General features: G+C 38.6%; 1 protein-coding gene across 1 annotated transcript in view; it reads left to right on the top strand.

Annotated features, from left to right (window-relative positions):
* CenB1A (Centaurin beta 1A) overlaps positions 1–24,774 on the top strand; it is a 316,525-nt gene that overhangs the window by 250,821 nt on the left and 40,930 nt on the right. Inside the window, exon 11 of the mRNA XM_067141489.2 lies at positions 9,878–10,458. Coding sequence (XP_066997590.2) covers positions 9,878–10,458 — 581 coding nt within the window. The remainder of the gene's footprint in view (positions 1–9,877; positions 10,459–24,774) is intronic.

The raw sequence follows: 24,774 nt of genomic DNA, 5'->3' as shown, positions 1-24,774 counted from the left end.
AACACATCAATGGGAATGATATTCATACAAGACTGTATTAAGTGTCTAGGATGTTCCTTCCCAATTAAGCAGCAGCCTAAAACTAAGAAACAGCTTTAGGTAGTACTCTTTACAATTCCTTGTCCTTACATAATGACCCGAAGTCAAGGCGCTTATAGTTTCATTCGCAACAACAATCTTGACCAGTCTACATATAACAATCGGTTTTAAATCTCCACCTGTGTTTGTCAACACATTTCAACATTAGTTACGTCAAGAATATGAAAATGATATATGTGGGTCAAATAAGCCCCTGTATGAATATCCTTTTTACCCAAGACTTATGTTAGAGGAAGAAGATCCATTTTAGTTTTGGACATATTTTTAAGTTAGGTAAAATAGGACTGACAAGTTTTAACTGTGTGAAAACACCGTTAATTTATATTTTCATTCACAACAATCTTGACCAGTCTACATATAACAGTCAGTTCTAAAATCTCCACTTGTTGACAGATTGTAGTAGTTAACTTGTTAGAAATAAAGGCTGAAGTAAACAATTGATTAATTTAATGTCATGTACTGAAATTAAGTAAGAATGTGATATCTCTCAACAAATGGCGCACTGGGCCGAGTGGCTGAGATGGTTGAGGCGCTGGCTTTCTGACCTCAGCTTGGCAGGTTTGATCCTGGCTCAGTCCGGTGGCATTTGAAGGTGCACACGTCAGCCTCGAGTTGATACATTTACTGGCACATAAAAGGACACCTGCGGGAATAAATTCCAACACATCGGTGTCCCCAAAAATCGCAAAACTAGTTATTGGGGCGTAAAGCCGCAGAAAGGACAACCAATTTCAGAGGTTAGTTTATTCAGTAATACCTCGTTTGGACTTTTCTGAAGGGGACAAGGAAAGAGAATGTGTTAAGCGAGGAAACATACTATTGATTACACGGATTAGAACTATCCAGAAGGGATAATTTTTTTTTCCGATGTGAGTACATTTTACGTAATGTATGTACAGGTACGGTGCAAGAGATGGGGTACCTATTGTTTCTAAAGATGAGAGTATTAAAAAGCGTGAAAAAATGAGAAAACAAATACAAGCATCTTTTCCACTGGGCGTATTAAATAACAATGGTGTATAAGGTGTGTAAAACATCAGACAAGAAATATAAAACATGTGCACTGGGGTCCGTAAAAGTATGAGTGCATTATTTGCAGATCACACTCTTTCTAAAACAAATGTCAGCTGAAGTCGTATATTTCAAACCAATAGATTATTAAACATTGTTTTCTGGCCACACTCTTCGACCATGAATTATTTGGAGGTTAAACTTGGCCATGTGCGAGAGGATTACAGTCGAACCTCGGTATCTCGAACCTCCATTACTCAAATTTTCAGTATCTCTAAGTAACTTAAATTTCCCAGCATTTTGTCCTATTCTTCATGTGTATTTATTTCTCTATTACCCGAAATTCTGTCACACGAATTTCTCGATTTCTCAAAGCAAACATTTCCCCCCTTGAAGCCAAAAATACTCTGTAATCCGAATTTTGTGCAACATTAACTGTGCAGTACGGCATTTGTGGTTTGTGAGGAACAGTTAACAAGTAAAGAAAGGGTTACAATGATGCTGGGAGCTAATATGACAGGAGCCGAAGAACTATAACTTCTAGTGATTGGAAAATCGGCGAAGCCTCGCTGTTTCTTGGGTGTGAATTAATTATCGGTCACGTACAAAAGCAACCCTTCAAAGTCGCAGATGACAAGCTCCATTTACAAATCTCGGTTGCCTGGTATTGACGAGAAGTTTCAACATGAAGGGAGGAAAGTTTAACAGTAACAAACAGAAGAGACTAACGGATTTTTTCCAAAGGTGTTAACGGAGGTATATTTCTTGTTTCACTACTGTATGGACTGTATCCTGTCTTCTGTAAAGTTATTACAATAAAGATTATAATTAAAGTGATGCCTTACAATAAAGTTTGTTTGTATATTTTTAAATATGTTAAAAATAATGTATCCAGTTTAATCCTGTAGATAGACATGATTCAGTTATGTGCTGAAAAATGGGATTCTCCGTATCTCGAAATTTTGATAGCTCGAAATATAATTTTGCTCCCGAGGTGATTCGATAGATTGAGGTTCCACTATACTTTGACTGCCATCTTGAATGTAACAACACTCAAAGGTGTGAGTTTCAATATACGCGCCATTGTTGAAAGATGTGGATACTTGTCCTCTTCCTGGATTTTAATTTTGTCTTCATAAGTAAGCGAATATGACAACTTTTTCAGTACATATAACTGTGAAATACAAGTACAAACAAGCTTTCTAGGTTATTCAGCAATATCAATGAAAATCGGAGAGCAAAACTGTACTTTCCCTGTGGCTAACGGCTACCTTCCCGAGATATAAGCTTAAGTTATGTTAAATAACGCTTTTTGAATAAGGAAATAAAACATTTGCCACCAAAGCCACTGGAGTGATAGTACTCCAATTTTTCACAATGAAATTGAACATATGCGTTCATGTTGTCTCGGAATTAGAAAAAGAAGTAATGAGTAAGTCGTAGTATGGAAATCTGCGAAAACACAAGTTTTGAATAAACTGATTGCCTTTTCATACCGATTTTAATGTGTGTTGGGGTCCGCCCGACTCTCTTAAAAAAGTCGGATATAATGACAATCCACTATAGTGAGTAAATTCTTCACCGTTTTGAATTATTGCTATAACGGACTTCTACTGTGCTTTCAGAAGCAGGAAGAGCACCTTATCACATACAAGGTGAAGAGCTCATCAGTGGTACAAGACCGAGCGGAAAAAAGTCATATGTATGCAAATTGACTACATTCTCTGCAACCGTGATCTTCTGAGACAGTTTGTTGACTGCAAGGTCATCCCAGGAGAGCCTCTGACATCTCACCATAGGCTTTTGATTGGAAAGCTCTTGCTGTGGTGTCCCTTAAACATCAGTCAGACCAACTACGAAGATGAAGTGGTTTAAGCTGCAAGATAGACGGCACAACCACTCGTTGAATATATCTGGGCTTGTATCGTTTAGGACAGGCTTTTCCAACTGAGGTACCACCGGGGCCCAGGCCGGCTGTAGCACAGGTGAGGTGGGGTAAGGCTGGAAGTGGCAGAAGCAGCACCACAGGTCGTCAAGTCAGCGCACAGCTTCTGTAACCTATTATTAATGGCAATTTTGTGAAGACACAAATGCAACCTTTTTTCGCTACATATTTTTTGTTTGCCTTCGTGCACATTTAGCATATAAGTCGATTGTTGACATCGTTTTGCCAGAACTAATTTACCAATATTGGGTACAATCGATTTGAGAGTAGAAATTATAATTGTAAATTGTAAGGCAGCATTAGAGAAGTCCTGGTTTTACTTTTATTTAAATTCACAATTGAAAACATCTGTTCGCATGGGTGTGTTGTACAGAACATTGACATCAATTTTAAGACAAGTGCATGAAGTTTGGGAAATGCCTGTGGATGAACACCTTTGTAAAGTGAAATTAAATCACCGCTATGATGGTAGTACCTGTCGTTTAGGACTGCGTTGCACTGTAGTTTTATCAGCTCTGTTTGGAAATATGATGGTGATTTTTCAGGACATGCTGAAAATTGCGTCATAAATATTTAAAGTTGTGGTGCCATATCATTAGATTTTTTTTTTTTTGCAATGGGCTTTACGTCGCACCGACACAGATAGGTCTTATGGCGACGATGGGATAGGAAAGGCCTAGGAGTTGGAAGGAAGTGGCCGTGGCCTTAATTAAGGTATGTATTCACGTTCGAAATTGCGATTTAGGTCAAAATAATCAATATTTAGCTTTTGATGACAAATGAAAGCCTGGAATTTCTAGTTTCCAAATATGTAAGTATCATTGGCCTGAGACATATAGAACGGCCGTAAATTGCATTTAAATGGACCACTGCATTCATGATTTATCTGCTCTGGGGGCGTGGTCAGGTGCTAACATTCACTAGCTTTCCATACTCAAGCAGTTTTTTCCACATAATTACATTTCAATACATCGCACTGGTGTTTCCCCATGTAGTACCTTTGTGAACCAAAAGATAGCAGTGGTTGTCACATGATATATCTCTGGAGAAGGAATGTTGAATCTTGCATAAATGCTGTGCAATCCAATTATGAATGCCATGTGCTGTGTTATTTGTGTTTATATCGAGTAACTAACTTCTGCTAAGTGAATAATGGGTAGTAATAGACATAGTGGCTATAAAAGAAAGCGCCGTTGCTATGGAAATAAGTATACAATGAATAAAAAAAATATTACTGAGACAGTAGTCCAAAATGAGAACAATAAAAATCAACTTCCCAATGTCAGTAGTGCTTCCGAGTCAAAAACTTTCTACTTCGCATTATGACAGTAATTGTGGTGATTCTCAAGTATTTTTAACATTACATTTAGTGTGTAATGTGTTGAAAAACTGTTATCTTTGCTGGTATGTCCTGTCTGTATGAAATGTGGATCAATATCGCTGAAAAACTTCTGTAAACAGAGGTTAGGTTGGGCATTTTTTTTTTGTTAGTTTGGTGTGTAGTAATAGTGATTTTCAATCTGAACCTCAGTGTACATCAAGGGGAAATTGTCAGATTATGAAATTAATAGAAGACTTGTGTATGGGATGCGCTTCAATGGGTGTGGTGGAAGTGAAGCAGGAAAATTTTCGAATATTTTGAATTTACCTCCACCGCCCGCACCTGCATTATATACTGAACATGTCAAGATTCTGGCTGAAGTTACCACTGAAAGTATCTCAGAGGAAGAAAACGACTCAAAGAGGACAAAATACTACAATAAGAGGGACCTACCTATGCATCAAACCAAACCAAACCCACTGGCACTAGAGCCCTTGAAGGGCCTTGGCCTACCAAGCGACCGCTGCTCAGCCCGATGGCCTGCGGATTTCAAGGTGTCGTGTGGTTAGCATGAGGAATCCTCTCTGGCATTATTCTTGGCTTCCTAGACCGGGACCGCTATCTCACCGTCAGGTAGCTCCTCAATTCTAATCACGTAGGCTGAGTGGACCTCGAACCAGCCCTCAGGTCCAGGTAAAAATCCCTGATCTGGCCGGGAATGGAACCCGGGGCCTCCGGGTAAGAGGTAGACACACTACCCCTACACCACGGGGCCGGCACTTATGTCTCAGGAGGGTTTGAATTAGCCAAAGTAAGCAATTTCAATCCCGAAATAAACTTCCAAGATTCAAGTTCAATTTTCCACACAGTGAATTTCTCCAGATTTTTCATAATTCAAAAAATCATAACGTCTTCAAATTTTAAGTTATAGAATACATTGATATGTCAAATTGAAGCTTATTAAAAGTAGAATGTTCTGAACTAAACATAATAATAAATAAGACTATAATAAAAAGGTACCAAATGAAAAAACAAATCTAAATATTCTAAAATTTTGACTGCCATGAAAAATATATTATAAAAATATGATATCAGTGAATTATTAAATTCTGTTTAGTTCATCACATTATATGCATTATTAGGATGAATTATGCGCAAAAATAATTGGAATTGAACTATTTTCCAGAAAGCTATGATTTTTGGAAATGTATGCAAAATTTCGGAGTTTTTGTCAATTATTTAGGAAACGGTACCTTAAGTGTGAAATTTTTATAGTGTAAATATATTCCGTAAATACGAGTATTTCATTGTAAAAATTTCAAAAACATTGATAAAATAGTATAGATTTTGGTCCGAAACGTGAATACATACCTTAAGGTACAGCCCCAGCATTTGCCTGGTGTGAAAATGGGAAACCACGAAAAACCATTTTCAGGGCTGCCGATAGTGGGATTCGAACCTACTATCTCCCAGATGCAAGCTTACAGCCGCGCGCCTCTATGCGCACGGCCAACTCGCCCGGTTAGTTTCTTTTTATCGGGAATTGAATTAATCATGTAAATCTTGTAACAACGTCTGGTACTCTCCAAGATTTTTGCAAATAGAGAATTTTAATGATTTTATTGAAGGAAAATTGTAAAAATTTCCAGCTTTATGCTGATTTAAAAAAACAAATTCTGTGTTTTGAAAGAATTCTATCGCACCTGGTGATAATCAACTTGTTTCTCACTCCGAACAAAGTATAAATGTTACTTTCCTCTGACGTCTTCGGATTGGCCACATTATAGTAACGCACTTCTATTTACTGAACGGAGAACCCCCTCTGGTGTATACTTATGGTGGTCATCTTACTGTGATACACATCATTACGGAGTGCGCCTGGCCGATCTGCGCTGTAGTCTAAAACTGCCGAGTACCATCTCCCTCATCCTATGAGATGATGAGCAGTCAGCAGACCTTGTCATCTATGAGGGATAGTGGCCTGTTTTATCGTGTTTAAACGTAGTATTTCCTGTTAGTTTTTATTTTGTTGTTTATTACATTTTATTATCTTGACTCAGTTTTAGTTTGTTTTTGTATATTTGAATGTGTTTTTTAATATTACTTTGAATAATATATATTACTGCATTTCAAGGCAATGCCTTATTTTACCATAATTTATATTTTCTATAATTTTATCAGAAAATAAGGCATTGCGAATTAGATCCACTGATTATTTTAAATTCCTAATCATTTTTCATCATTCTTTGTTTTAAATTCTAGTCAGAAGATAAATTTTTAAATTTTAATTATGTCAGTTTTTTCCACCTCATACCATCAGGGGCAGATGACCTAGATATTAGGCCCATTTAAACTACAAGCATCATCATCATCAAAGTAATGTTTCAGTAGCAACATCTGTGATAGCTTTATTTGAACTTAATTGTAGTGTGTGGGCTGCACACTGAAAATTGTCGTACATTGTTCTTTCAGCTCCTAGAATTTTATTTCTTACATTGCCAGTACAAACAGCAACAAATATATCTTCCAACCCCTACTCAGGAATTATATCTTCAAACTCTTCTCTACAGTTAGCAGCATTGTGGTTTTCTGTAACATGTTTAACGTGTAATTTTGTATTACAATATTCCCAGTTTGAATCGGTCCAGTGAGATGTGATCCCCAAATAGCTACAGTTAGATATGGAAGACCAAAAATACCCCGTGAGACTAACAAATTCTGCTTGTTTCAGTTCATCTAACAATTTTGACCTTTCTACGTCATACAACCTGTTTAATTTTTTAATTTATTCTGTCTTTAGCGAGAAGATTGTAAGTGTGAGAATCGAGAAGTTCCCATAAAACATCTCCAAGACCACGATCAGAGACAATGTTGACCAGTCTACTGTCCTGCACAATCCACCTCACTAGATTATTTGTAATTTCAGTTTCCTTGTTAGAAGATGCAGGCTTCACTTATAGGTGCTCCAGCATTGATCGAGAAGATGAACTAGAAGCAATGTTGATAGACACAGATACACTTTGGAAAGGTTGAATATCTTTAAGACGATATTGAAAACTTGTACTTCCATTATAACAACGATTTTCTGCATTTCGTACAAAGCAGTGTTTTTCTGTCATGTCACCTTACAACAGTCGTTCAGTTCAAATCCGAAACTTTCAATGTTTTATTCACATTGATTCATAAGCCATTCTTAAGGTTCACAAACACTGAATGTGAATATACTACTTTCTGAATAAGAACCACACATGAACTGAGGTTTAAGTTTTCTTCATTTTTCTACTGTATTATTCTAACAATTGGTATCTATCAATTCGCACATTAACCGGGAAATTCCTTAGTGACAGTCCCTTCAAGTACCTTCCCCACCCATACCCATTATGCTGCCTGACTGTGTGTTTTAAAGGTCCACAAATAACTGTCCGGTATTTCCTTTCTAGCAGTTTGTAAAAGCAATGGTCATAACCCTCGTTTTAGGAGAATGCAATTAAGGAGGTTATTGTTTTTACCTTTCTGAAAGAAAGTTATGAAAATCATGTTTGTTACTTTTATGACCTTTCAGTAATACATTACCTGAGGGTAGCACACCAAATGGCAAATATTGTAAAACTTGCTCAAAGCGGAACATCTATAAAGCGGAAACTTTTCCAGTGTGTACGAAAGTTATGGCCCCAGCGCACTGGTTATGGCTTTGCATGTTATTTATGTTGTAAAAAGTGGAATCTGTTCAACATGGAAACGGAAAGAAATTATGAAAATAATTACTGTATAATGTGGAAATTATGCTTTAGCTGTGAAATTTATTTAGGCATACCCGGTACTGCAGGTGTATAAATATTTCGCCAGGGGAAGAGTCAGGTGTTTACAGATGGTAACATGCTGCTTTAATGAGGCCTGGGTTTCCCAAATTCCTGGTAGAAGGGGGTTTAAATCTCCACTAATTGCCTGACTCTTGCCAGAATTTTGCATGTAATGTAGACGAATACGTTTGCCATGACTACCAGTTTGTTACTCACTACAGCTTCCAGTCTGCTGTACAGTTTCCGAAAATCGGCCGTACAGAGAATGAAGAAGATGATAATCTGAGGGACGAAGACCAGGAAGAGGAGGAGGAGGAGGAGGAAAGAGAAAGTCAGGAAAAAATATGCACTCATGAACAAGCTATTGAGTGTGTCACGGACATGATGAAATTTGCTGGCAAGTCAAATTCACTGCGACTTCTTGTGCTACTGTACAGTGCTAAAGACTGCATTGAGAAAGACATGACATTAAGAAAGGTGAAACAGGTTTGTTTGTTAGACATGTGGAAGAAGGAATAATTTGACAAATACAGTATTGTATGTAATGTGTTATATGTATACTGTAGTTCGTTTATTAAACATGTGGAATAAGGCAGAAATTGTCTAGTTTTCATTGAGTACGGTACATACAGTACATACTGTACAATAATATGTTGAGTGTGTTATAGTGCAGGCCTATGCAAGAGTAATAAAAACCTACTGTACATCAAGATATTGTGTTACTAAGATTTGCATCACCAAAACTAGACCAATGGATCAGGTATAAGTAATTTGTGAATCTTTTTGTATAATTTTGTTCAGTCTGGAAACTTGTTTAATTTGGGAAAGAAACTCGGACCCTTGCGATTCCGCTTTGAGTAAGTTTTACTGTAATAATACAATACGCAGGCTTTGTGCCGTGCAAAACACTTATTTTTCCTTCACCTCACTACAGTTTTAATCGGTTTGTTTAATTGGTTAAATCACAATAATTGATGAATCAGATGTTTAGATTAATCTGTTAATCAGTTGGATTAATCGATTAAATCAACACCTCTAGTATCAAGATGAACACGAACACGCAATCTCCAACTTAGGGGAATTAACCAGACAAAGTTAAAATTCCTGACATGTCCGGGAATCAAAGTGGAGGTCCTCTGAACCGAAGGCCACTACGCTGCCCACTCAGCCCAGGAACTTGGAGAGTGTATATAAGGGTGTGATCAGTGTAATTAGTATGCCCTTCTACCACTGCACAAAATGCATGGAAATCTCCTGCTGGAATATCTACTGGAAGTATGTAATTACATTGTGTATGTTATCTTTTAGAACCTTTATTAACCAGAATCCTGCATACAGTGGAAATAATTCACGGTCCCGTGGGATTCCGTTGTACACAGGATTTACTGTACTCATTTTTGGTGTAGGCTGAGTGAACCTCAGGGCCATGTGTCTCTCCAGGAGAGGAAATCTCTCTTTATAAATGTTTTGACTTCCTGGCATAGAATCCAAGAGTCCTTGCAGGTGAATCAAGCATGTCTTTACTGCCTCGGCTAGGCAGCCACTTCTATGCAACATTGTTAATTCAGATCAAATTTTGCTCACTGTTTTCTTATCATGCAATCCTTGATTTGTATAAAAATTGTATTGACTTTGGTGAATTTTTCAGTGCTGTAATGTTTGAAAACATTATTGAATTCTGGACTTTTTTTTTTGTTATAGTAACATTCGGGAAGCATGGATCAAAGCGAAGTATGTGGAGCGGCAATTTGTGAAGCAGCTTTCAGTGCCTTCCTTGGGTGATCAATTAGAAGGACAGCAACAGTCTCAGTCAACCTCTTCTGACCACCGGAGTTCACGCTCACAATTATCTGTACGGAAGTGGAGTGTTCGTAAGCTGCGTCGACGACCACGTTCTAGGGATAATCGTGGCGAGAAGAAATCTTGCAGCCAACCAAAGCTATCTGTTGTTAAGGAAGATAGTCACCGTTCCTTGGAAGTGAGTGATAGTTGTTTGAAACGTTCATCATCATCGTCTTTGCCCCCAGTAACAGACCAGAAGGATGTTGGTTCCAATCGGTTGCATGTTCCAGGAACTAGTGACTTGAAACGGAAGGAATCTAGTTCAGATACTGACTTACCTGTAATAACCAAAAATGACACCAGATCAGTATCCGATGATTCATTGTTAAGTGCAGAAGTGCTTGTGTTTGGGAAGAGCTTGGAAAAGCAGCCATTAGAAGGTTCTATAGAGCTTAGTAGTGACCAAGATTCAACTGGAGGTGAGGAGGATGAAGTTGTAGGTGAGTATCATTAAGAACATTTTGTAGGCCAGTAGATCTTTTAATGAATGTTATTTTGACGTAAGTAATATAACTGCCTCGCCACTTACCCCGCTGTGGTAATGAGTAGACTGTACAGCCAGCCAGAGTTTCAACATCAAGTGTTGAACAGTGGTTAATAACCCAATCTGCTAAGGTGACCAATGGCTTTGGGTTGGAGGAGTTTCCTTACAATGGACAATGGTCACTACACTGTAGGAAATGACACTGGAATCCATCAAGCATTATCTGACCCCAGGTTAGAGGCAGCTGCAAAAGGTATAGGTAGCTCTAAAATGCCTTTGAGAGTGTCGACCCCATCGTAATAACAGCCTAAAATAAAAATGGCTCTTTTAAATAGGCCTCGGAAAAGGCTAGGGCATTCCCTAGAAGTGGCGTGCAGTTCTTATACTGGGAGAACTATGAGAAGTGGGAACCAATAGAAAACATTATGAAGGTGGTGGCAGTAATCTACCTTGTGTCACTGACTGGAAAGTCAGAAGAGGCGATTGGTTGGTTGGTTGATTGATTGATTGGATTGATTGGATTGATTGATTGATTGATTGATTGATTGATTGATTGATTGATTGATTGATTGATTGAGAATATGGATATGATGGCATTGAGCCAGGTTAAAAGGAGAGATAAAGAAAATAAGTTTAGGAAGGGATACTCTCTACTGGAGTGGAGAACGTAAAGCAAAGAATGAAGTGGGGATAGTAACCAACGAGATTTTAAATGAGTATGTTGATAAAGTGTACTATGTAAGTGATAGAATAATCAAGATACAGTTCAGGACAGAGAATGAAGTAAAGGATTTCATCCAAGTATATGCACACCAGAGTGGACGCAAAGGAGGTGATACGAACAAATTCCCGGAAACACTGCAGAGAGAAATAAAGTACGTGGAAGGAAGTGACTGTCATGGGAGACTTTAATACTATAATGGCATGCGACAAAAAGGGAACGGAAGAAGTAATTGGACCTTTTGTATATGGAAAGAGGAATGAAGAGGGAGAGAATTCGGTGGATTTTTGTGTGAGAAATGGGTTAAGCATGGGCAATACATGGTTCAGGAAGACTAGTAAAAAGATTACAAGATATGGATAAGGAAACAGAAGGTCAAAGATGAGATTGATTACTTCTTGGTGGAAAGAACAAATCATAGACAATTATTAGATTGCCAGAAGTAACCATAGTGAGATGAAAATGGAAGAAATAAGAAGGAAGGAAATAAAAGTATGTGGAAGTAAAAGAAAAATTCCAAAATCAATTGAAACAACACATTGCCAGAACTGAGATGAGTGTGGAAGGGCAATGGGGCATTAAAGAGGGCATTTGTAAGCTGTGCAAAGAGTGCTTGTTTGTGGCAGAATAGCTGAAAGGGTGAAAGGTAAACAGACCCCATGGTGGAATGAAATGGTAAAAGAAGCAGTGGAAAAAAAAAAAAGCTTGCCAATTATGAAATAGGGATAAAACAGAAGAAAGTATCAAGAAATGAAAAGAAAGTGCAAGAAAGTAAGAAAAACTGTAAAGGATGTTCATGTGAATTGGAAGAGGATGTGTTTAGTGGTATAAGGATGCTATATGGGCCTGTAAGAAGGATGAGAAAGAGTCTACACAAAGCAAGTTAAAGGGAAAGGAAGAGAGATAATAACATAACCAGAGCAGATACAGAAAAAATGGAAGTATTACTTTGAACTCCTGAATGTGAGAAGGGGTGTAGGTGATATAATAGAGGCAGAGTGTGAGGAGACAGGATCCAAGAGTAAAATCACAATGGAAGAAGTGGAAACTGCTGTCAGACAAATTAAAGTGGGAAAAGCAGCAGGATTGGGTGAATTGTGTGTGGAAGTGATAAAAACAGCAGGACTTGTTGATCTACAATGACTGCATAGGCTATTTAGACCTATTTGGAAACAAAAATCTATACCAAATGATTAGAATTAAGGGGAATGGGGACAAGGAGATATGTGACAATTATCGAGGAATCACACTCATTTCTCAAGTATGAAAAATGTTTCAAAGGTTACCAGAAAAGAGAATGAGAAGGAAGGTGGAAGGACAGTTACAAGAGAGCAATATAGATCAGCTGCTCCTTCTTGGCTGGTGTAATTTACGTGCGCAATGTTCTCTCCACGCATAGCGAGCCTATAAGTTTCTTCTCACTACGGTAACCAGTAAATTTGACGTGCGCAGTGATCTCCCCTCGCAGGGCATGCACATAATAGTTATGGTCTCAGTTTTCTCCTCTAGCTGACAGCTTGTGAGCAGTAGAGTAACGCGAGTGGTAAGAATAGTGACTAGTGATTCGTGTTTACTTCCTTACAATGCCTCCCGTTCATTCGAAACTAGCGTCGAAAACGTTGCATAGTCAATCACGTGAAATTATTTCAAATGTACATGAATTTATGAAGAGAGAGGCAGCCGCTGATGAAGTGATGATCCCTTTGAAGAAGGTTCAGGACAGGGTCGTAATGGCAACTCGTGTGTCTGAACGATCTGTGAGATGGATTGTTAGGGAAAGGGAAGCTGCTGAAGAAACGGGAACATCATTTGGAACGCCTGGGGAGAAAGCACGCAGTAAGGAAGCGTAACACTGGTGTGGATGACTTCCACGTGTCTGTGATTCGCTGTAGTGTACAAGTTTTACCTTGTAGAGAAATGTGTGCCAACAATCGGCGAACTCCTTCCTAGACTTCAGGATGAGGATAGCATAAAGTTTACAGGTGGGAAAACAAGTTTAAAACTTATCTTGAAGAATGTGGGTTTTAAATGGAAAAAGGCAAGAAACAACAGGGCTGTTCTGATAGAACGGCATGACAGCATTCACAGAATAGCATTCACAGTTAATGGCAGTAGTGACATTAGTGACAGTTTGTTAAGAATGAAGCCATACTTTTCAGTGTCGACTTAGATAAATGTCAAAATCTCTATAGAACACTTTCCCGCCTTGTCAATACTTCACTTTTTTTTTTTTTTTAATGCACTTCTCTTTAATGCACTTGTAAAGTATTGACAAGGCGGGAAAGTGTTCTATAGAGATTTGAATATAAGTCAATGCGGACCAACATGGTGAAAATAATCAATTCTTAGTTAAATGTAACAAAATCTTTTCAGTCTGTCAAAGGCACTGCAGTTACAATATAAATTATAACACTATAAACATAACTGTAAAAATATACACTATTATACAAAGAATGACATGTTCTGTTCTACAAGAACGTCCTCAGATTCTGTCAAATCACTTAAAACATGCTTATATATGGGGTTTGCGTATACAGTTCCTGAAGGCGATTAAGAAATATCGAGAGGAGGGCTGCCCCATAGTTTATGAAGTCGAGTCTTACATTCATAGTAGCCACTCAAGCTCTAAGAACTGGAGTGATGACACAGGAGCAGGTTTGATGACACCTGTATCAAAAGGCAATAGATTAATAATCATTCACCGGGCGAGTTGGCCGTACGCGTAGAGGCGTGCGGCTGTGAGCTTGCATCTGGGAGATAGTAGGTTCGAATCCCACTATCGGCAGCCCTGAAGATGGTTTTCCGTGGTTTCCCATTTTCACACCAGGCAAATGCTGGGACTGTACCTTAATTAAGGCCACGGCCGATTCCTTCCAACTCCCAGGCCTTTCCTATCCCATCGTCGCCATAAGACCTATCTGTGTCGGTGCGACATAAAGCCCATAGCAGAAAAAAAAATCATTCATGCCGGTGGCTCGTCGGGTTTTGTACCGAACGCTCTATTAATGTTCAGATCGGGGTGGTCGACGGGAGACTACAATAATGACATGTCTTTCTGTTATAGTATGACCTTGCTTTGAGAACAATGTCTTCTTTCTGTTTAAAAAAAAGACTTTACAGTGTGCAGTACATTATTCTGTCAGTAACTTGACTAAAGATTTGGAATGTGAAGCATCTACTAACGAGTGTCGGCTCATCTTCAGGGCAGTGTCACACATAGTGTTTATATTGAGGCAAGGGGATAAACAAAGCACCATCACTGTTTCAAAGCTTTGCTGTTTCAAATCATCAATGTTGCTGATATGTTCGGAACGACTGGAGTTTATGCTCCCACGACACAACACACGAAGCAATCTCACTGCTTCGAAACAATGAAGCATTGATGTGTTGAGGCATTGAGACAGCTGATTGCGCCAGCTCAGTGGTTCGAAGCATACACACACTAGCCAACTCTAGTTTGGATATCCGAGTGGGGACTACACGATAGGGGGCAATCATCAGGAAGAGGAATACTGGCATTCTGCGAATCAGAGTGTGGATTGTTCGAATCGTTGTGGTAGGTTAGAGAATGTATGGTGGACTAGTGAGGAAGCTCATTTGCAGGGCATCATTAGGATAAGTTCCAGATTACAATTATTTAGGAATTTAAACAGAATTTAAGCATAAATGTTCCTACATTTCTAAATAATTTTGAGAGGGATTTGATGGAGCCTGGTGTGGTGGTCTTTCAAGAATGAAGCATGTCATTCTATTTTTAATTAAGTTGTTTCTTTTTCAAGTATAATTTTATCATCATACATTTCCTTTTCTGGTGTTCCCAGATTTATTTATTTAGTTTCAATAGACTGAAGATCCTAACAGTTTAAAAAAAAAAAAAAAAAAAAATGTGAAGTCTCCATTGCAACTTGGGCTGTTGTTTAATATCACTAATTACCTATTTCTTATCTCATGATCCTGCATAGAATGTAACTTTAAGGCTTTTCAGTCTGTCGAAAACACTAATTGTAACACATATAACTCTACAACATATCTTTACAAAATACACACTGTTAAACAAAGAATGACATGTTTTGTTTTGTACAGAATTCAGAGAGAAAAATAATCTCTGGTAACTCCCATTGGTTTTTCTTCGTGTATCAGTATGAATATGACAAAGTTCACCCTGCGGAATGCATACCTGCTGTCAGCTCAAGGTCAGACTGTGTCCTGTATTCCTCTCTTTATCTTAGTCATAGCAGGTCCCCCTGGTGTTTGGTGAAAGGCACATACAGTAGATAATTCTGGATCCTAGAGTATTTCCTGGATTGATGAGCTAGATTAAATGTGACTGTTGAACTGGCTGCAATTTCAGTGTACAGTATGTGTGAGACGTAAGGTATAATACAGAGACCAAAGTATTTCACTATTGTAATTTACTTTCCAGAGCAGTGGCGGTGCGTGACTTTCGTCACTGGGGGTTCAACAGAAGGAAAAATCCCCCCCTTAGTATCTCCTCTCCTCCCTGTTACTTGTGCCATGACTAAGTACAAAGAATGGGCATAACAGTGAACATAATATGCATGCCTAAAATCTTCCCTGATGAAAACTTGCACACTGAATGGTGACCACTCATTACATTTGCTCCATCGTAACCTTGTGAAATCAACTTATCTGGATTATCCACAACTTCGCTCAAAGAAAATTTTAAACACTCTGCTATTGTCTTAGCATCATGACTAGAGGGTGAGAGGAAACCCCAGAATCTTTCAACTGGCTTACCGTTGGGAAGAACGATAACAAATTGTGCTGTAGTTGATATATCGGTGGTCTCATCTGCGATTACCGAAATGATGTGTGCTGTGGTGATTTCCTTTTTTTATTTTCTCACGACTGATTTCATACATGCACGCAAGCAAATAATTCTGAATGTCTTTCGAGGTTCCTTTGAAAACAGTAGCTTTGGACGGATGGTCCCTTAATGCAACGTCAATTTCAGAACTAAAAGTAATGAGGCCTCGAGATATGCCAGGATTTGATGATTAACTTTTTTCGTCATGCCTGTGCAGTGCCATCTGAAACGCACCACAGAACTTTGCACAGCACATAACGATTTTTCCGTACTTGATCGTTGTCTCTTTCCACATACTGCCTGTAAGCACAGTCAAATTACTGACGGTTATCGTATCTTCCCAGGAGATCGAATTGTAGCTGGGCAAGCATATGAGATTTAGAACTTCTGCGTTTCTTTATTTTTTTGGGTCAGATGTCCCATATCTACCACTGCAACTTTGGTCCAAGTCCCTTCGCTTTCATCACTCATGAATCATAAAAAAGGAAAACAAATCAACATGTTAGTAATTTCGCACCCACAGATCCACTCGATTCTTTTATACGGTATATATACATTCTGAATTTACGCACGATTTCATTACTTTTAGGATGCCTCGTTATATCAAGATCAGGCATTGGGCGTCCGGCATCCTTAATCTTAAGTTTACGCTCGAGAGAGAGGGAGAGAGAGAAGAAAAGTGTGTCTTCTTAAGTATCATATCACTGTTCAAACTCATTATGTAGCACCTTACCTTTCCCGGGAACAAACATTATGGACGCAACTACAGTGCACAAAAATACACACACGGACAAAATATTGTAACTTCTTTATCTCATAAAAGTTAAGTTTCTGAATGGCACAACAGTGATAACTATTGCAAACTTTTGTAACCACTAGCATCACACTTGAAAAACACAAGTAAACTTTAGGGATATACTGTATGTTCGCACTGTTCACAATGTTGGTAACTTAATTTTAAGAACTCCTATGGCTAGGCAGTTAGCGTTTTCATTGGTATTACATCCCCGCTACTCTTTGCCTCGGTGATTTTTAAGTTAATTTTCTCTCCAAGAAGTAATTATTCCAAAGAAGGCAAATGAATAGATGTTTAGTAAGTATTGATGTACCGAGCTCGATAGCTGCAGTCGCTTAATTGCGGCCAGTATCCAGTAATCGGGAGATAGAGGGTTCGAGCCCCACTGTCGGCAGCCCTGAAGATTGTTTTCCGTGGTTTCCTATTTTCACACCAGGCAAATGCCGGTGCTGTACCTTGATTAAGGCCATGGCCACTTCCTAGGCCTTTCCTATCCCATCGTCGCCATAAGACATATGTGTCGGTGCGACGTAAAGCAAATAGAAAAAAAAAGTATTGATGTATTTCTGAAAAGACATCAATTGGAATCTGGCAGTTTAATGTGACTGCTGGTAGTAATGATGCTCTTCAACACTAGCGCTAATTATGTGCACTATTTTCTGCTACGTAGTTGAATTCCTGTAAGGGCAACAGATGGCAGGCACATACTAACCCCAACACAAGGTCAGTCTACACAGACCTTGCCCCAACACCCCCGACAACACGACTAGAGAGAGTGGCATATTGCGCATGCGTAAACCACAGATATCTGTTTCTGCGATATCCTGGTCATGTCTACGTGCCGGCCGATGTCCCCCCCCCCCCCCCCCCCCCGCACCTCGCCACTTCCTTCGCACAGGTATGGACGGAGAGATCGCCTTCCAAGGGGGTTCATTCCAGACAAATATCCAGCCACGGAACGTGCGCAGTTCACATGAATTGAAAGCCAGTATGAGTATATTATGGATAGATGGGCTAAGCAAGAGCTTCGAGATTGACAAGGGAGTTACGAATATTAAGTAGTTGAGTACAATTTGATATAAACTGGAGGTTCATTGCCCCATTGCGCTATACCAGAAACCGCCACTGTTCCAGAGTGACTTAGGCAAGTTATGGGGAAGCGTTCAAGTTTTCCGGCAAGTTTTGAAAATTGAGTTATTCAGTTTGCAGAGAAACACAGAAATTGTGCCAGGGGCTGAGAATTCAATGTGACAGATTTTAATGTACGCTACTGACAAAAACGGAAAGTTAATCTTGAACATACTGACAAATCAAGGAAAGCATTCAGGGGCCAAAAAGTGGAAAGTTTCCTGCATTAGAAAATGAACTGTTTCAGTAGGTATGTGAAATGTTTTGCAGTGATGGATATGGTGTTTCTCACAAAATACTACAATTTAAAACACGTGAAATAGTAGGGAATAAAAGGGGGTATATTAGCCATCCAGAACTGATGTTGGGCCTTGGCTGAATAGCCCCATATTTATGAAGAGGAACTGGGAACTGAGCAATAGTCTCCTACAGTGGTCTGTTATGGCACCTCTTTTATTCAATCTTTACTACATATCTGATACTGCTTAAACTTCATCTTCCAAACTTGAATACTTCTGTTGATATTCAGTAACACGTTATGGAATATAACAAAATGCAATTCACTATGCGAAATTGTGAGGCTTGATTACTTCTAAAGTTATTTCAGTTCTAGTGAAGTTTGATTTTGTAACTTTCTGCACATACCTCGGACCTCAATTTTTAAGCTCAGATTTTTAGAAAAAGTCTGAGATAGACATAAGTAAATACAATATTCTGCTTAAACTGTGTGGCACTTCATGGAGTGTCTCAGTAGACATGCTGTGACATTCCGCTCGAGACTGGACAGCTGAGTACTGCTCTTCAGTATTGCTTAACAGCTGTCACATGAAGAAAGTAGACATCCAGCTCAGCAACGCCATGCATGTCATCTCTTGCCCTGTGAAACCTATTCCAAATTTCTGGCTTCCAGTTTTGTTACCCATTGCCCCACCAATGGCAAAATTTCAGCCTAGGCCTTCAGTGATCCGTGACATCTGTATGGATGGGAAGTGCTGGGTTTGGCATAATCTCATCAAACGCTTGGATATGAGCATTTGAGTGGCACGATTTGTTGCATCATAATCTGCAAAATATACAGACATCTGGTTTGTATTACCAATTTTCAAGCATAAATACAGATTTCTCTGGCACAAACTGAGAGCAAATCTGTGGAAATTCACAATCTTGTCATAATAGGCTGAGAGATGTTGCGCAGTGTTAGTTTTCCTACTAAAACTAAAGTTATTTCATTCAGAATTGCATGTGAGCCATCCATGGCTAGCCTTGAAAAATATAATTTTTAACTTTCTTTCTTTTGCTATCAGGGGTGCTTGGTTTTGTAAATTAGTGGAGGTGCTCTAAGTCACAGTCCAACCAAGCAAGTAGCTGCACGGTTTGGGTCACATAGCCACCAGCTTACATTCGGGATAATTATATTGGTTTCAGACACCACTGTCGGCAGCCCTGAAGGTGGTTTTTCACCCATTTTCAATCCAGACGAATGCTAGGGCTGCGCCTCAATTAAGGCCATAGTCTCTTCCTTCCCACTCCTAGCCCTTTACCGTCCCATCATCACCGTAAGACCTATCTGTGTTGGTGTGATGTAAAGCAAACTCACAGTCCAAAAGGGGGGAAGGCCCCAGAAAATGTTGAAATGCAATTTTAGATGTTTTGGAATGAGCAATATTTGATGGAAAACATAAACTATTGTTTTATTATGTGCTTTTTCAGAACTTATGAATGAATAAAAACATAAGTCACACACACATTCACATACAGTCTACATTAAATGCACATGAAAGGTAAAGGTGTGTTTAATCATGGAAAAGTAAGAGATTTTACTTTTAGGTATATGTGAATTAAAAGGATGGAAGCTAAAGAAATAAAAATTCTCTCTCTCAAATCTTAGGGTAAAAAAACTTAATAGTCTAATCTTCTCATAGAATAATACCAAACTGAGTTTAAAGAAAAATACAAAATGCCTCAAATTTGGTGTTTGTTATTAGTATAATAATAAAAGAGAAACTGAAACTCTTAAGTCTTTAGCACAACATTTAAGATCTTTGCAGAATTTTTAATTCTCACTCATACAGAGTGTGTTCATACGAACAGTTGATTGCTTGATGAAAATGTTTGCCATGGTTTCGAGGTTCAGTTTATTTTTTGTTTCTTGATTATGGACATGCATGATTGCATTTTCGTTCAAGTTTCCTTGCACCATGGTACTGCTCAGGTAAGTTTTAAATCTTCTTCTCAAGGTGGAAAAAGAACGTTCTGATGTACATGTATGATGATGCTTGATTGATGGTTGTTGTTTAAAGGGGCCTAACATCTAGGTCATCGGCCCGATGTACATGTAAAAAATGGGTATAGTTAAAGCGACCTTTATCAAACATAACTACCTCTCGAGTAGGTTTCCATTTATGAGTTTTGGATTAATCAGATCTAATTAATAAAATAAAATATCCATATAATTCACTTGTGTTTCAGAATAAATTAAGCCTACACAAAATTTTCTTAGTGGGCTCCTCAGATCCCTGTTGGTAATGTTGGGACAAAACCACCTTGTTATTACTAGGATTAAGAACTATGATGAAAAATTCCCCCTTTTTTTCTTTTTTCTGTTATCTCTTTCTTTAAATCTTCCTTTCTGTTTTGGGGGGTTTCTGGGCACCCCCATAAAAAGTTTCAACCGACACATTGCACTTGTGACTGCACAACCAAACTGCCTCTCTTTAGTCACATATTTGCTTATCCTGTTTTCGATTTCTGCAAAATGCCTGGCGGTTACTGTTTGTATGTTGAAGACAAGCTTTATTTTTCCTCCCATCACGTATTGCAACACTTTTCCACATCATACTTTTCCCATGGTGTGATTACCAGTTTGCTTTGCCTCTTCAATAATATTGAACTGTTCTCTAGCCTAAATGACGTAAAGAGAGCTCACACCAGCCATCCTAAACACGTGCTTCTACTTAAACTGACACCTTGCAAATGATGTGGTATATATGTGGCATACTTCGCACTTGGGGAGGAACAGAATTCCCAACACAGTGGATGGAAAAATACCAGCTTCCAGTTTTCTGTAAGTCAGGTGCACTTTATCTACCTTAATGCAAATAATACCCACACTCCGACTTTTCGCCGGCAAATTTTGAAATTTTTTTACAGGAATTGTCGACCAAATATAAAAACCGGGCTAAGTGCCAAAACAATCAGATTCCATTTTATTGCTAAAACGTGGGCTATGTGCCTATGCCTGTGCAGTAAAAACCAGGCTGTGTGATATTCAGTCTGCAAGTAGTTCAATCTTTAGCCACAAGAATTCGCCTGGGTCTAAGTGCCACCTACCATGTATCAAAATCCGGGCTATGTGCCAAGCACCATGCGACTGGTTTTTTAGTTACTTGGACGTCTTGCAGGTTATTGTGTGCTGCTTTTTGGTGCGAGTTCAGAGTTTTAAGTGTGTTGTGGTGTTTTAATAATGGATGCACCTAAGAAACTCCGTAAAAGTGGAGAAGGAAGTGCTTCCCAATTTAAGAAGAAGTGGAGGTTGGAGGGGAAAGTTATGAGGGAAATAATAAACAAAATTTCCTGCAAAAGAAATTGAGGTAGGCCTAGAATGCTAATGTTATAGGCTATCTTTATTCCAAGATTGTGTGAGTAGGCCTAAGATTGTTTTAAGGCTTTAGTTTTTTAGTTGTACTGTACAGAGTAACTTAGCAAACAGGTTATTTTTGGCAATAATAGTAATGCCTCTAATGCGTTGTTGGTTTACTTTTACTTTTAGATTGTATGCCAATGTCGTTATGAATGTAAGAACATTGGTTATGAACAAAAGATCAATATATTTAACCAGTTTTACAGCCTGGCAGACCACGTGAAGTAAAATTCATATTTAATGGGACTCTTAAATGTTAGTCCAGAAGAAAGTCAGCAGGCAACTGTTTACTTTTCACTTCCTGGTGGCAAAGGAAAACACGCACAGGTGTGTAAAAGAACATTCCTTGAAGATCATGGTATCACAAAGCGAAGAGTCGAAACCCTAGTTGCAGAAAAAAAGCGGGGTGACATTACCTATATTGAACGTAGGGGTAACAAAACTAAAGAAAGGAAATACACTGCTCAAGATGTAAAGCTAATAATTGATCATATTGAAAGTTTACCAATGAGGAAAGCCGCTATACCAGGGCCAGGAGTTCAAATTTGTTTTTAAGTGAAGATTTGAACCATAATAAATTGCATACAGCTTTTAGGGAACTTCATCATGATCCTACAGTTCAGTACTGGTTTTACTTAGAAACAGTGAGAAAATACTTTGCCAACCTAAGATTTCAGAAACCAAGAAAATTCACATGTAATACTTGCAATTTGTTGCACAACAAAATACAAAATGACCAGAGGAACAACAAACTACACCAAACGTCACTGGACATTCACCACAGGAGAGCAGAGCGAGCCAGAGAAATGATGAAACTAGATCACAAAGAATCAGCTGTTCCCGTAAGTGATACTTGTACAATGTCAGTCGATTTGCAGCAAGTGTTTTATTTACCAACACTGAACCAAACCAAAACCAAACCCCATGGCGCAACAGCTCCGAAGGACCATGGCCTACCAAGCGACCGCTGCTCAGCCCGAAGGCCTGCAGATTACGAGGTGTTTTGTGGTCAGCATGACGGATCCTCTTGGCTGTTATTCTTGGCTTTTTAGCCCAGGGCCGCCATCTCACCGTCAGATAGCTTCTCAATTGTAATCCCGTAGGCTGAGTGGACCTCGAACCAGCCCTCAGGTGCAGGTAAAAATCCCTGACCTGGCCGGGAATCGAACCCGGGGCCTCCGGGTAAGAGACAGGCACACTACCCCTACACCGCGGTTTACCAACACTAACCCACTGCCAAATGTATTACTTACGACAATTGTCTTGTTTTAATCTTGGTATGCACATGGTTGCCAACAATCAGGGATTTATGTTCGTTTGTCATGAGGGTTTGAGTGGCCGGGGAGGCAATGAAATCGCCAGTTGCATATTCAGAGGCATTAAAATAACATAGCAAACAAGAAAAAACTGATCGTATGGAGCGACAACTGTGGGGGCCAAAATAAGAATAAGTTGCTATTGTTTCTTTGGATATATTTGGTTTCTAACAACTATGTTGAAGAGGTTCAACATAAGTATGTTGTGCCAGGCCACTCCTACTTAAGCTGCGACTGCGACTTTGGTCTCGTAGAAAAAAAGAAAAAAGAGTTGAGAAATGTGAGGTTCCCTTGGATGTTGTCAGACTTCTCTGTACAGCTTACACACACAAAAATGTATAACAACTTTGATGGATGCAGAAGATTTTTATGACTTCAGCGCAGCAGCTAAAAGTTGCCTTAACACGACAACTTTAGAAATTTCTAAGTTTGTCTGGGTCAAAGTCACCAAGAAAAATCCAGGAACCATATACACAAAAAAAACTTTCAGTGTTTTCGAACTTTGGGCAAAAACAAACCTGTTTAAAAAAGGGGTAAGGAATGAAGCTATAAAAAAAACTTTGAACTGTCACAGTTGGGAATGTCATCAAGATTCAAGCTTGAAAAGAAGGACGATATGAAAAAGATGATTCTGTACCTAAAGGAAGAAAACAAACCTTTTTGCACTGAACTAACACAGTAGCCATGGTTTGAAGAACACAGTTTACATATTAAAACTTTTAATATTTGTATAACAATTATAATAGCCTACATTTTTTCAAATTATTAATTTTTTCTACAGCAAAGTTTTCAAGAACACTACTTTTTACTTAGGGCCTACTATTATTATGACTTGAGTAATTAGTTTTTTGTTTTATGAATAAAATTAATTTTAAAAAGATTTTCTCCTTTCTTTATCAAAATGTTATCCATACCTGTTGTTTGCTAACTCTGCTCTTATAAATTTTGCCTTTCATTATTGTGATACTTTAACGGCACTTAGCCTGGTTTTAATGGAACAGGCGATTGCACGTACCTCATTTCATAAGATGGTCAGACAAAAGAGGTAATTACAAGAATAATATTCCTTAGATAACATTAAGCTTTCATGAATGTTTATAATGTAAGTGCTTCTGACTTTTTTTAATGCTTTTTTGGAAGAAAAAATAAACTGTGAAAATGACAATGTTTTTTCTGTTTATCTCAGAACTTAGATTTTGGCACTTAGCCCGGTTTTTATATTTGGTTGACAGTTATTCACATATATAGGGTGAATCCGAACTCCACCGGCAAACTTTTGGAGGTTGTTCAGGGATGTCTTTCAAGTATATTGGTATAAAGGATCCGTGGTCTCCAGTGGCTCATTACAAAGTAATTGCATTTTGTTCGGTTTGTTGCTCCAGTTAGCTTTGTATCTGCATTGCACTGAAAATATAGTAATAATAATATTATTGTTATCAAACACACTGTGATAAAAGTGCATGTTTTGCCTGAAGGTTGTTGAATTACTCTGTGTTTTGTGTTTACTTTTAGGTTATTGTATATTACGTGCTTTTTCACAGAAACAAGTATGATTTAGGCAAAAAAACTGAATAAATCATTATTACATTATTACTCTGTAACTAGCCACAGGAGACCGTAGTTCCCTTATACCAATATTCTCAGAAGGTATCCCTGAAAAACCTCATAAAGTTTATAAAACCAATATAAATGGTCCGTTATGGTCTCTCATAGTGCATTGAATCTACCAGTGGCTCCAAGTAGCCTACGCAGCGGCCTCCACGGTATGCACTAGCCATGCGTCTTGGTGGGTGTGCTATTTACCAACTGATGAGCCCAACTTGGCGCACTGGGGCGAAACGCT

This window comes from Anabrus simplex, chromosome 2, assembly GCF_040414725.1.
Source record: "Anabrus simplex isolate iqAnaSimp1 chromosome 2, ASM4041472v1, whole genome shotgun sequence".
In the NCBI taxonomy this organism is placed as follows: domain Eukaryota; kingdom Metazoa; phylum Arthropoda; class Insecta; order Orthoptera; family Tettigoniidae; genus Anabrus; species Anabrus simplex.
Note: the sequence above shows the minus strand (reverse complement) of the source record. Positions and strands in the feature narration are given on the sequence as shown.